The sequence below is a fragment of the Panthera tigris genome, chromosome B3, assembly GCF_018350195.1.
Source record: "Panthera tigris isolate Pti1 chromosome B3, P.tigris_Pti1_mat1.1, whole genome shotgun sequence".
Classification (NCBI taxonomy): Eukaryota; Metazoa; Chordata; class Mammalia; order Carnivora; family Felidae; genus Panthera; species Panthera tigris.
Window position 1 is genome coordinate 146,037,115 of NC_056665.1, and position 12,001 is coordinate 146,049,115.

The window sequence follows — 12,001 nt, forward strand, 5'->3', positions numbered from 1 at the left end:
CCCCCTCCGGCCTTGAGTAGCCCCTGGCCAAGCCCTCTCTCTGTCCCAGGCGGCTCCCGGCCATGAGTTTTGGCCGCCTGTGCAGACCTGCCCACTCAGGTCCCGGCCCCTGGTGGGACCCGCGCTCTCCCGTGAATGGTGACCCCTGAGCCTCGGAGCCTGGCCTGCCCGCACCTCCCAGAGGCCTGGGTGTCCTGAGCTCTGCCTCGGAAAGACGCACGACAGTGTCACAGGTCCCAGGGCAGTGCTGGGTGCTTTATTTCACGCAGGGTGCCTGCCCGGGGGGTGATGTACACAGGGGTGGGCGCTCAGAGCCCGCGGGGGCCTGCTGGGGGGCCGGGCGCGCTGCTCATTTACCCGGAGACTGGGTGAGGGATTTCTGTGTGTGGTGGCTGTGCAGAGCTTCGTGTGACACCGAGCAGGTGTAGGTGTTTCCCCTCTGCCAGCGGGACTTGTCCACCAAGAGCCTGCTGTACAGGAAGTAGGTCCCGTCGCTGTCCAGCTGGGGTGGGGTCGTCCGGTAGTTGTTCTCTGGCTCCGGCTGTCCGGTGATCTCCCACTCGACGGCAATGTCAGGCGGGTAGAAGCCTTCGATCAGGCAGGTCACACTGACTTTGTTCCTGCTGAGCTCCTCCTGGGCTGGAGGCAGGACGTACACCTGGGGCTCGTGGGGCTCTCCTGTGGGGTCAGAGGTCAGCACAGATGGTCACTCCCAGGGTGGAGGGCTGGCCTGGGTCCGCCAGGCCCCACTCGACCTCCCTGTGCCCCATCTGTCCTCTTGCCCACCTTTGGCCTTGGAGATGGTCCTCTCGATGGGGGAGGGGAGGGCTTTGCTGTTGACCTTGCACTTGAACTCCTTCCCCTTGAGCCAGTCCTGGTGCAGGATGGGGAGGACACTGACCACACGGAAGGTGCTGTTGAACTGCTCCTCACGCGGCCTCGTCTTGGCTGTGTGCATCTCGGTGTTATCCACAAACCATGTGATCTGGACATCGGAGTCATCTGGGCCCAAGTCCACCACCAAGCACGTGACCTCGGGCGTCCGGGAAATCGAGAGGGTGTCCTTGGGTTTTGGGGGGAAGATGAAGACGGACGGTCCCCCAGGAATCTCAGGAACTGGTGTGGGAGACACAATGCAGGGGTCAGCATTTGGGGGGGCTCTCTTGAACATTCCCCCCACCAGGCAGTTCCTGGATGCGGGCCATGGCCTTGCTGTGCAGGGCGGTGCCCTGCTGACTCACCTGGGCATTTGGGACACTTGCAGGGTTTGGGCACTGCAGAGAGACCAGACTGGAGGTTAGTGGGGGCCAGGGGTGGGGACAGCTCTTGGGGTGGGCTAGGTCAGGGCAGGTCAGGGGGGCGTCCCCAGACTGGTGCCTGCAGTGGAGATGAAGTATGGTGGGGGTGTGTAGCCTGTGCTCACACTGGACCAGGCAGCCAGGCCCAGAGGCCCTCCTCCCCGAGCTTGGGGGACAGAGGTGCCTCTCCTGTGCCCCGGGGTCCAGGTGGACCAGCTGACCTGGCCTGTCTCCCAGTGGACACCCTCTTACCGGTCTTGTCCACCTTGGTGCTGCTGGGCGGGTGGGCCACGTTGCAGGTGAAGGTCTCACTGAGCCACCTGCTGGAGGGCACTGTCACCATGCTGCTGAGAGAGTAGAGCCCCGAGGCCTGCAGGACGGACGGGAAGGTGTGCACACCGCTGGTCAGGGCGCCGGAGTTCCAGGACACGGTCACCGGCTCAGGGAAGTAGCCTAACACCAGGCAGGCCAGGGCCACGGTGCAGCCAGATGTGGTCCCGCAGCTGGGGGCCAGTGGGAACACCGATGGGGCCGTGGTGGAGGCTGCAAGAGAGGAGGCCGTGTGACCACAAGGGTCTCGCTCCTGGGAGGGTCCGGGCAGGGTATCAGGTGCCCGGGCTTGGGGTGGCCCTCCAGGAAGTCTGCAGACCAGCCGCCCGGCGTAGCTCTCTGCCGCCCCGGGGCCTCGTGTTTCTGCGGCTGCACGTGCTGGCCCCGTGGGCCCGGTCGGTGCTGGGTGACCTCCTGCTGGATTAGAGTCTCCTGGGCCCAGCCCCTGGGTCCCCACTCGGGCTTCCTGTGGGTGCTCGGCCTGACCGAGCCATCCGTCTGAGCTCTGACCGGTGGCCCCTGCTCCCAACGGGCCTCTGCTGAGGCCTTGAGCCCACTGCCCTGTTGTCCCAGCCTGGATCTGCCCTGGGCCAGCGGGACCTTTCTTGAACACAGCAGGCCTCTGCCACCCGCTGCCCGTGCCCCTCAGCCCGGAGTCCCCGTCGTGGCCTGCTGTCTGCCCTCCAGGCCTCACATCTTCTGGGTCAGCTCTGCAGCTAAAGCGCCCGGGCGCCGGATCCCGGCCCTGCCCTGAGCCCCTCTCAGGCCTTCCTGGGCTCACTCAGTGCCCGTGCCCTGGGGCCTGTCCAGCTCCTCCCTGTCCCCAGAGCCCTCTTTCAGCCGAGGTCTTTCCTGAGCCTGCCTGCCCCTCAGTGCCGGTGGGAGCCTTGCCCCGCCCTGGCTGTCCTCTCGTGCACGGTGCCAGCACCTCAGACCCCACGTCCCCAGCCAGACCCGACCCCTCTGCTAAGTCTGATGGCCCTGCCTGGCCTCCCCTCCCACCCACACTCCAGGCTGGCGGCCCTGCCTCAAACTCCCAGCAACCCCTCCTTCCCTGCACCGGGTCCACTGCCCTGAGCCACCCCTCCTGGCTTTGTCATGTCCAGCCTTCTGTCCCCCATCCGCACGAGCCTCCAGAGCGGGGTCAGCGCCCCTGAGCCTAAGATTGTGGCCACCGCTGTCCCTTCAGCCCCAGAGACCTACCTACCCAGGCTCGCCTCTCCCCCCTACCTTGTCCACCGGGCCTCGGGCGGCTCACGCCCTCCCGTGTCCAGGGAGGCTCACCTGGGCCCCGCCCTCGTGGTCTCTGTGTGCCGTGCCGCTCAGCTCCCACCTAGTCCAGGGCTGCTCTTAGCTCAGTCCTTCTGCCCTTCACCCCTGAGGCTCCTGGGGCAGCCCTTGCCCCTCCTGCCTCCCCCTTGTCCCTGCTCACCTTCACATCCCCTGCCTGCTCCCCTGAGCTCCTGGTGCAGCCCTGCCTCTCCTGCCCTCTCCCTGCCCCTCCTGCCCTCTCCCTGCCCCTCCTGCTCTCCTCCTGCTCCTCCTGCCCTCCCAACCCCCTGCTCACCCTCACATCCCCTGCCTGCTCCCCTGAGCTCCTGGTGCAGCCCTGCCTCTCCTGCCCTCTCCCTGCCCTTCCTGCTTTCCCCCTGCTCTTCCTGCCCTCCCAACCCCCTGTCCACTGTCATAACCTCTGCCTGCTCCCCAGAACTCCTGGGGATATCCCTGCCTCTCTTGTCCTCTCCCTTTTCACTCCTTCCTTCCCCTGCCCCTGCTCACCTGCACAAGCTCACTTGCTGCCCTGAGCTCCTGGCCTGGTGGTAGCTCCGAGCTGTCTGTGCTCCCCATAGGTTCACCTCCTCCTAGCAGCTCCTCCACCCCACCCCTTTGCCTGGCCCCTCATGCTGAGCCCAGGCCTTGGATCCTTCTAGCTTCTTGCCTCTGCATGTCTGAGACCTGGTCCTGCCAGTTCAGGCCTCAGCTCCCCTGCCCTGCAGCACTCCTAACCTCCCCCTGCCCTGCCGCCCTCAGCACCTCCTGGCCAGAACTCCCACCCCCGAGCCCCTGCAGACTCCAGACCTCACCAGAACCCTGCCTGCTGCAGGAAGCTCTCTCAGCTCAGGTCCCTGGGGACAGTCCAGGGTCACTGTGTCCTCCTGTCTACAGCTTGTCTGAAGCAGCCCTGCCCCACAGCAGCCCCTGCCCCTCTTGCCGTCCCCCCGCCTCTGCTCACCCTCACAAGCTCTGCCTGCTCCCCTGAGCTCCTGGGACAATCCTGCCCCTCCTGCCCTCCACCTGCCCCTCTTGCCCTGCCCCCTGCCCCTGCTCACCTGTACCACCTCTGTGTGCTCCCTGGGAACTCCTGGGTCAACCCTGTCCCTCCTGCTCTCCCCTTGCCCATCCTGCTCTCTTTCAACCCCTCCTGCTCTCCTTCTGCCCCTCTTGCTCTCTCCCTACCCCTTCTGCTCTCCCCCTCCCCCCCGTCCTCCCCCTGCCCCTCCTACCCTGCCCCCAGCCCCTGCTCCCTATGCCAGTTTTGTGTGCTGCCTGGGAGCTCGTGGGGCTGCCCTCTGTCCCTTCTATTCTTCCCTTGCCTCTTCTGCTCTCCCCCTGCCTCCTATGCCCTCCCCCTGCCCCTCCTGCCCTCCCCTCCCCTACTCACCCTCATAAGCTCTGCCTGCTCCCCTGAACTCCTGGGGGTAGCCCTGCCCCTCCTGCCCAGCTCCCTGTCCCTACTGCCCTGCCCCCTGCCCCTGCTCACCTGTACCAGCTCTGTGTGCCCCCAGGAGCTCCTGGGGCAGCTGTCTGTCCCTTCTGCTGTCCTCCTGCCCCTCCTGACCTCACCCTGCTGCCCCTGCTAACCTCCACAAGCTCTGCTGGCTCTCCTGATCTCCTGGGGCAGACTGCCTCTCCTCTTCTACCCCTGCCCCTCCTGCCATGCCACTACACTCCTGCCATCCCCCTGCCCCTCCTGGTCTCCCCTGCTCCTCCTGCTCTCCACCCCCCTGCCTACCCTCACAAGCTCTGCCTGCTCCCTTGAGCTCCTGGGGCAACCTTGCCTCTCCTGCCCTCCCCCCTGCCCCTCCTGCCTTGCCCCCTGCCCCTGCTCACCTGTACCAGCTCTGTGTGCTCCCTGGGAGGTCCTGGGGTAGCCCCCTACCTCTCCTGCTCTTCCCCTGCCCCTCCTGCCCTGCCCATGCACCTGCTCACCTGTACCAGCTCTTTATGCTCCCTGGGAGCTCATGGGGCAGTGCCTGTGCCTTCTGCTCTCCCCCTGCCCCTCCTGCCCTCCCAATCCCCTACTCACCCTCATAAGCTCTGCCTGCTCCCTGAACTCCTGTGGGTGGCCCTGCCCCTCCTGCCCAGCCCCCTGTCCCTACTGCCCTGCCCCCTGCCGCTGCTCACTTGTACCAGCTCTGTGTGCCTCCAGGAGCTCCTGGGGCAGCTGTCTGTCCCTTCTCCTGTCCTTCTGCCCCTCCTGACCTAACCCTGCTGCCTCTGCTGACCTCCACAAGCTCTGCTGGCTCTCCCGAGCTCCTGGGGCAGCCTTGCCTCTCCTTTCCTCCCCCCACCCCTCCTGCCATGCCACTACCCTCCTGCCCTCCCCCTGCCCCTCCTGGTCTCCCCTGCTTCTCCTGCTCTCCAACCCCCTGCCTACCCTCACAAGCTCTGCTTGCTCCCCTGAGCTCCTGGGGCAACCTTGCCTCTCCTGCCCTCCCCCCTGCCCCTCCTGCCTTGCCCCCTGCCCCTGCTCACCTGTATCAGCTCTGTGTGCTCCCTGGAGCTCCTGTGGCAGCTGTCTGTCCCTTCTGCTCTCCCCCTGCCCCTGCTGTCCTTCCCCTGCCTCTGCTCACCTGTACCAGTTCTGTGTGTTCCCTGGGAGCTCCTGGGGACAACACTGCCCATCCTGCCCTCGCTCCTGCCCTCCTGCCCTCCCCCTGCCCCTCCTGCCCTGCCCCCTGCCCCTGCTCACCTGTACCAGTTCTGTGTGCTCCCTGGGAGTTCCTGAGGCAACCCCTGCATCTCCTGCCCGTCCCCTGCCCCTGCTTACCCTCACAAGCTCTGCCTGCTCCCTGAGCCTCTGGGGCAGTCCTGCCTCTCTTGCCCTCGACCCTGCCCCTCCTGCCCTGCCCCCTGCCCCTGCTCACCTGTACCAGCTCTGTGTGCTCCCAGGGAGCTCCTGGGGCAGCCCTACCCCTCTTGCTCTCCCCCTGCCCCTGCTGCCCTCCCAGGAACCCTGCTCACCGGCAGAAGCTCTGCTGGCTCCCCTGAGCTCCTGGGGGAGCCCTGACTCTCCTGTCCTCCCCCCAGTCCCGCCTGCCCTGCCCCTACCCTCCTGCCCTCCCCTGCCCCTCCTGCTCTTCCCTGCCCCTCCTGTTCTCCCCCTGCTCCTCCTTCCCTCCCAACCCCCTACCCATCCTCACAAGCTCTGCCTGGTCCCCTGAGCTCCTGGGGGTAGCCCTGCCTCTCCTGCTCTCCCCCTGCCACTCTTGCCCTGCCCCCTGCCCCTGTTCACCTGACCAGCTCTGTGTGTTCTCTGCTTTCCCCTTGCCCCTCCTGCTCTCTCCCCACCTCTCCTGATCTCCTCCTGCCCCTCTTGCTCTCTCCCTGCCTCTTCTGCTCTCCCTCTTCCCTGTCTGGTCTCCCCTTGCCCCTCCTGCCCTGCCCCCTGCCCCTGCTCCCTGTACTAGTTTTGTGTGCTTCCTGGGAGCTCCTGGGGCAGCCCCATGTCCCTCTGGTTCTCCCATGCTTCTTCTGCTCTCTCCCTGCCTGTCATGCCCTCCCCCTGCCCCTCCTGTCCTCTCCCTGCCCCTGCTCACCCTTTTAAGATCTGCTTGCTCCCCTGAGCTCCTAGGCAGCCCTGATTCTCTTTCCCCCACCCCCCTACCCCTGCTGCCCTGCCCCCTGCCGCTGCTCACCTGTACCAGTTCTGTGTGCTCTCTGGGAGATCCTGGGGCAAGCCTCCTGTCCCTTCTGTTATCCCCCTGCCTCTTCTGCTCTCCCACTGGCCCTGCTCACCTTCAGAAGCTCTGCTGGCTCTCCTGAGCTCCTGGGGTAGCCCTGTCTCTCCTGCCCCCACCCCCTACCCCTGCTTCCCTGCCCCTTGCTGCTACTCACCTGTACCAGCTCTGTGTGCACCTTGGGAGCTCCTGGGGCAGCCCCTCCCCCTCCTGGCCTCCCCTGCCCCTGCTCACCTACACAAACTCCACCACTGCTGCTTTCTGCCCTTGCTGCCCCATGACTTCTCCCCCACAGGCGAACTCAGCCCGCAACTACTGTGTGTTCTTAGGGCTGCCCCGGTCTCAGCTGCCCATCCCAGACTCCTTAGCCCAGGTTTGGCTCCTGACCGTCTGCCCCTGTGCAGGGGAGAGCACACGGGAGCCCCTGCCAGCCCCTCGTGCTCTGTCCCTGCTCATCTGCTGCAGTCCAGGACCCCATGGCCAGCACCTCTGACCCTGGCCTGGGGCCAGAGCCAGCCCCAGTGTCCGGGACAGGACCCTCGGGCCATCTGGGGTCCTCTTCTTCCCCTGTGCTGGGCCAGCCTCTCCCTGTGCCCTCACCTTAGGCCTGTCTGTCCGTGTCGGCCTTGGTCCTGCAGTAGCGCAGTCTAGCCCAGCCCTGGGCTCCCAGCACAGATGGCAAAGGGCAGGCCTCAGGCCCACCATGGCCATCATGCTCCTTGAAGGCCCAGTTGCCATGTCCGGTGCGTCCAGCAATGTTGGCGTGGGCGCTCCTGCCCATGCTTCCCTCGTCCCTGCCCTGGCCGGTGCCCTGGCCCCCAGGCAGCCTGTGTCCCCCATGCTGGCTGCTCCGGCCCCTCCGTGGGGCCCCGTCTCTCCTTGGCTCCTGTGCTGCTTCTGCTGCCCCCACGCCGCCCTCTCTCCGTGCGGAGCCTACTCACCAAGGGCTGGGGCGATGGAAGGCTGGCCCCAGCACCTCGGCCCTCCCCACTCTGGCCCCAGGCACATGTGGCTCCTTGTGGCTGAGCTCTGTGCCCATAGCCCCCTTCCTAGCCCCCAGGCAGCCGTAGGAAGACTAAGAACAGGATTGAAACTAGGTGGCTCGGCGACACGCTTCCTGAAGTTCCCTTTTCTTCTGGGTACTTTCTGTCTCAGAGGGCCTGGGTGTGTGGGGGTGGGTTGTGGGGGGTGGCTGCGGTCCCAAAGGAGGGCACAGGAACCCCGCTCTCACCTGGGCGTGTGGTGTGGGCACAGGTTGACCCACCCATAGCCTGAGGCCCTGCCCTGGGCCTTGTCCCGTCCACTCAGCAGTGTGGCCTCCCTGGTGGGACGCTGTCTTCCTCTGGCTTCAGCCACGGTCACGGTCATCTGCCCATGGTCAGAGGGAAGCTACTACCCTAGAGGACAGACAGAAGCCTGATGTGCAGCGACAGAGTTTGTGGTGGTCACCGGACCTGAAAATGTCCCTGCAGCTGAGAGACCCTGTGTGGTCCCTGTGCTGCCCGTGCAAGGGGGCCGTGAACCCTCAGCCCCTGTGTTTGGACAACCACAGTGTGCACCCCAGGCTGCCGCTTCCTGCGGTGTTAGGCCTCGATGGGGACGCCTCCGCACCACGTCCAAGTCCCAATCCGGGCCTGCTGGGCTGTGGGTGTGCCTGGAGCCCTCGGCCTGTGGTGCGAGGCTCTCTGCCCTGCTCACACTCATGTGAGCGAGGGCTCTGGGCCCCTCCTAGGGTCTGGGGCCTTGGCTGGGTGGGTCCGGCCCGCTCGGTCCCCGGGGCTCCCCAGAATGGCACCTTGGCCGTAGCTGGACGGCTGCGCTGGGCCCAGGGCCTGACTCCCACGAGAAGCCATGTCTCCTTAGGTCCTGATCTTAGGAATCCAGCAATGACCCTTCTGTGTCCCCATCCCCACGGAGTTCACAGAGACCCTTGGGCTTCTGGGGAGGGGAGCAGACCCCCGCCCCCTGCGTGGGGCAGGGCAAGGTGATGGAGGAGCCCGTGGTCCTGGAAATACTGCAGTGGCCACTTTGCAAATGCCATCGGTCACAGCGTCGGTGAAGGGAGTGTGCACCCCACACTCCGGGCTCCCGCAGCCCGGCCCCCTCTCGCGGTGCCCGGCAGTTAGGGTCCTCTGCAAGCTGTGGGCCCCTGGTTGCTCAAGAAGCACATCCATCTACACAACTCTGGTCAGATCACCGGAACCGATGAGTTTGGCAAAACCCTCGAGGGTGTCCCGGCTACCGTGCGTTAGGGACATGGGGCCCCAGGCACCTCTAAAGGCAGGGTTTTGGCAAGACAAAGTGGCACATCGTACTTCCCTTGGACAGCTAATTCCCTCCCCTGGTCCCCATGCAGTGCCCCTGGCGTGGCGCCGGTCGCTGTCCCTCGTGGGGTCATCACGGGGCTCTGGGGCACCTGCTGTGGCGGATCAGTGTGGGGGAGGGCTGCCTCGGCTGCCGAGGGCGTGGCAGTGGGATGTGGGCCGTCAGGCACTGGGTTTTGGCAGAGACCACACACCTGTCCCAGCCTAGGTTTGCAAGGCCCGTCCTTTCCAGAATAATCCTTTCACAGAAAAGTTGGTGAGGCGATGAAATTACCTAGTGTTGACGCTTTTCAACCCTCACGCTGAGCTCTGGGTTTGGCTTTCAGAAACATTCACCGTGTGGTTACAAGAACAAAGAGATGCTTTGGAGGTGTTCACGGATGTCCCTTCCAGGGGCCTCTCCCCGACCCGCGGCGTCAGAGCCTGCGGTGGTGGTCGTCCAGGGCAGCCGTGAGACACCAGCCTGGCCCGGGGCCTGGCTCGTTCCAGCCTGACTTGTTGCCACAGCGTCTCAGCAACCCCTCCCCTCCCCTTATGGGCACCTGCTTCCAGGCGCCTGCAGATGCTTACTGTGTATATGCAATATTATGTGCAGGCATATGAGGTATTTGTGTAGTACCCTCACCTGGATGGTGCGGACCATCTCCCCCCGCCGGGGGTGCCTCTTTCAAGCAAAGTGACCTTGGACGACATGATATTCTTTCTTACAGAAGGTGGAGGAGGGCTCGGGCTGCCAGGCCAGCACACACACCTGCCCTCCTCGTGGCAGGGCCACTGGAAGGTCTGTTCGTGCCGAGAAGCCCTACAGTCAGCACCCCGTGGGCACATGTGGGCCGCGTGCCGGCCCGTGTGGCCTGAGGGGAGGGAGCAGCTGGAGAAGGCTACACGCTGTACCATCCGCACTGCGTGATGTGGGGGACAGCGCATGTAGTGTGACGGCGAGAAGGTCAGCGGTTGCCGGGCGTTTGGGGGGAGGGAGGAAGGAACGGGTGGGGCAGAGGGGATCTTCGGGCCGGGCGATTCTTCTGTAGGAAACGGTAGTGGGGGAAACACGAGGACAGCAGCCTGAACAGCGGGCTGACCGGGGCAGCACCGCGGACAGGGTGCAGGCTCAGAGAACCTACTAGGGGTGGACCTTACTGTGAACTCCGGACTTTACTCAGCCGTAATCCGCTCACATTGGCTCATCGTTCGCAACAAACGTGGCACACGGGTGTGAGCCGTTTGTAGTGCACAGACTGTCCCATCCCCGTGCTCCACGCCCAAAGCCACCAGAATGTTGTGCGTCAACTGTACTTCAATAAACTAAAAAACAAAATCTATTTATTAAAAGAATTCTTTGTGCTGTACAGAAAAGCAAAAGCACCCGATCGCCCTGCGTGATGTTGAGCTCGCTGTGGGTGGAGGTCACCTTGCCCTCCTGCCTGCCGGGGGCAGCGTATGGGAATATGTTCGTGGCCTTCTGCCCATCCACCAGCCAGGTGACCTCCATGTCACCTGGGACGTAGCCGGAGATGAGGCACAGGAGCTGGATGGTGCTACCGGGGTCACCGAGGGGGTCACACGAGGAGTGGAAGAGCTTCACGGTGGGGGGAATGAAGTTCATGGCACACGCTAGGGGTGAAGGTGGCAGCGTGGCGTCAGCCCCCTGAGCCCACGACACCCACGTGCCCGCCCAGGCGCCTTCCTCCTCTCCTAGCCGCTCCCGCCACGCCTGCCCCCCCCTCCAGCCCGACCGTGGCTCACCACTGACGGTCTTGTTGATGGTGGGGGACTCCGCGTGAGCCACACTGCAGGTGAACTTCTGTTTGGCCCACTCGCCCCAGACGGTCACGTGGCTGGTGGTGGTGTAGAGGCCAGAGGTCTCCTGGAGGGTGGCGGGGAGGGTCACGACGCTCTTGTTCAGGGACCCCGCATCCCAGGTCACGGTCACCGGCATCGGGAAGTAGCCCGTGACCAGGCAGCCCAGTGTCACGGACGGGGCAGTGGCGACGGTGCCTTTGCAGCAGGTGGCCAAGGGGAAGACGAGGGGGGCCTGGATGGAGGCTGTGGGGGCAGAGGCAGTGTCAGTGCCGACCGGCGGAGTCTGAGGGGGAGAAGTGTGGGGCAGAGCGGGGTGGTCGGGGGGAGGGGCGCACGGGGACCCCTTCTCCAGCCTCAGGGGGCAGATGCTCATTTTGGACTCTTGTTCCCCGAGTCTGCTAGCAACGCCCTCCCACGAACCCCTGTGTCCCTGCCAGAAGCAGGGGTGTTCTTACCTTTGGCCAGGACGCCCTGCCCGCAGCCCTGAGTGGCAGGAACGTGGGGTTCTTGGGGAGCAGAGGTGTCTGACTCGTGTCCTGACCTGCGGAGGCTCCAGGGAGCCCGACTACAGGCCCCATTCATAGCAGAGCCCGGATCAGTCCTCCCCCACTCCCCCAGGTGGTGACTCCTCCCCGGAGCCCAGACCCCAGGTCATCGTCCACGCTGCCCCCTCGGTCCGGTGAGACCGACCAGTCCACGTGGCCTCGCGTCAGGACGGCCGAGAGCAGCGATACTAACCCGCTCCACACCCAGCCTCACTAGCTCTGCTGATTCAGACCAGCTCAGGTCACGGGAGTCCGCCTTGGTCCGGCCTGGCCCACGTCAGCCCAGGAGACCCGATTTCGAGCAGGCTAACTCATCTGAGCTCAGTCCACAAACTCCACCAAAACCCTTCAGCTCCGTTTGGCTCAGCCTGCCAGCCAGGCTTGTCATACCTGCTCAGTCCCACTCAATGTAGCCTCACTGACCTTGGCCACTGGACCTAGCAGAACAGTACACCCTGCTTGACTCGCTGAAGCCTGATTCAGGCAGACCAAACCAACTAGCTGAACCCACTTTAGCCCAGCCCAACCCAGTACAGGCCAACTCAGCCCAGCCCAGTTCAACTGAGGCCAGCTCAGTCCAGCTTAGCCCAGTTCGGTTTAACCTGGTTCAGCCCAGCCCAGCCCAGCCCAGCCCAGTTTAGCCCAGCTTAGCCCATCGTAGCTGAGCTGAGCCCAGTTCAGCCCAGCCCAGTTCAGCTCAGGCCAGCTCAGTCCAGCTTAGCCTAGTTCAGTTCAACCTA

General features: G+C 64.8%; 1 protein-coding gene across 1 annotated transcript; it reads right to left on the reverse strand.

Annotated features, from left to right (window-relative positions):
- Window positions 1–227: 227 nt before the first annotated feature.
- LOC122239532 (immunoglobulin gamma-1 heavy chain-like) lies at window positions 228–11,313 on the reverse strand. Its single transcript, XM_042989288.1, has 9 exons — window positions 11,172–11,313; window positions 10,660–10,959; window positions 10,220–10,527; window positions 7,821–7,957; window positions 7,531–7,664; window positions 1,551–1,841; window positions 1,242–1,274; window positions 787–1,116; window positions 228–678 (listed from the first exon to the last, which is right to left on the reverse strand). Exons 1-9 carry the CDS (start codon window positions 11,296–11,298, stop codon window positions 350–352), a joined length of 1,989 nt encoding a protein of 662 aa, XP_042845222.1. The 5' UTR covers window positions 11,299–11,313; the 3' UTR covers window positions 228–349.
- Window positions 11,314–12,001: the final 688 nt, after the last annotated feature.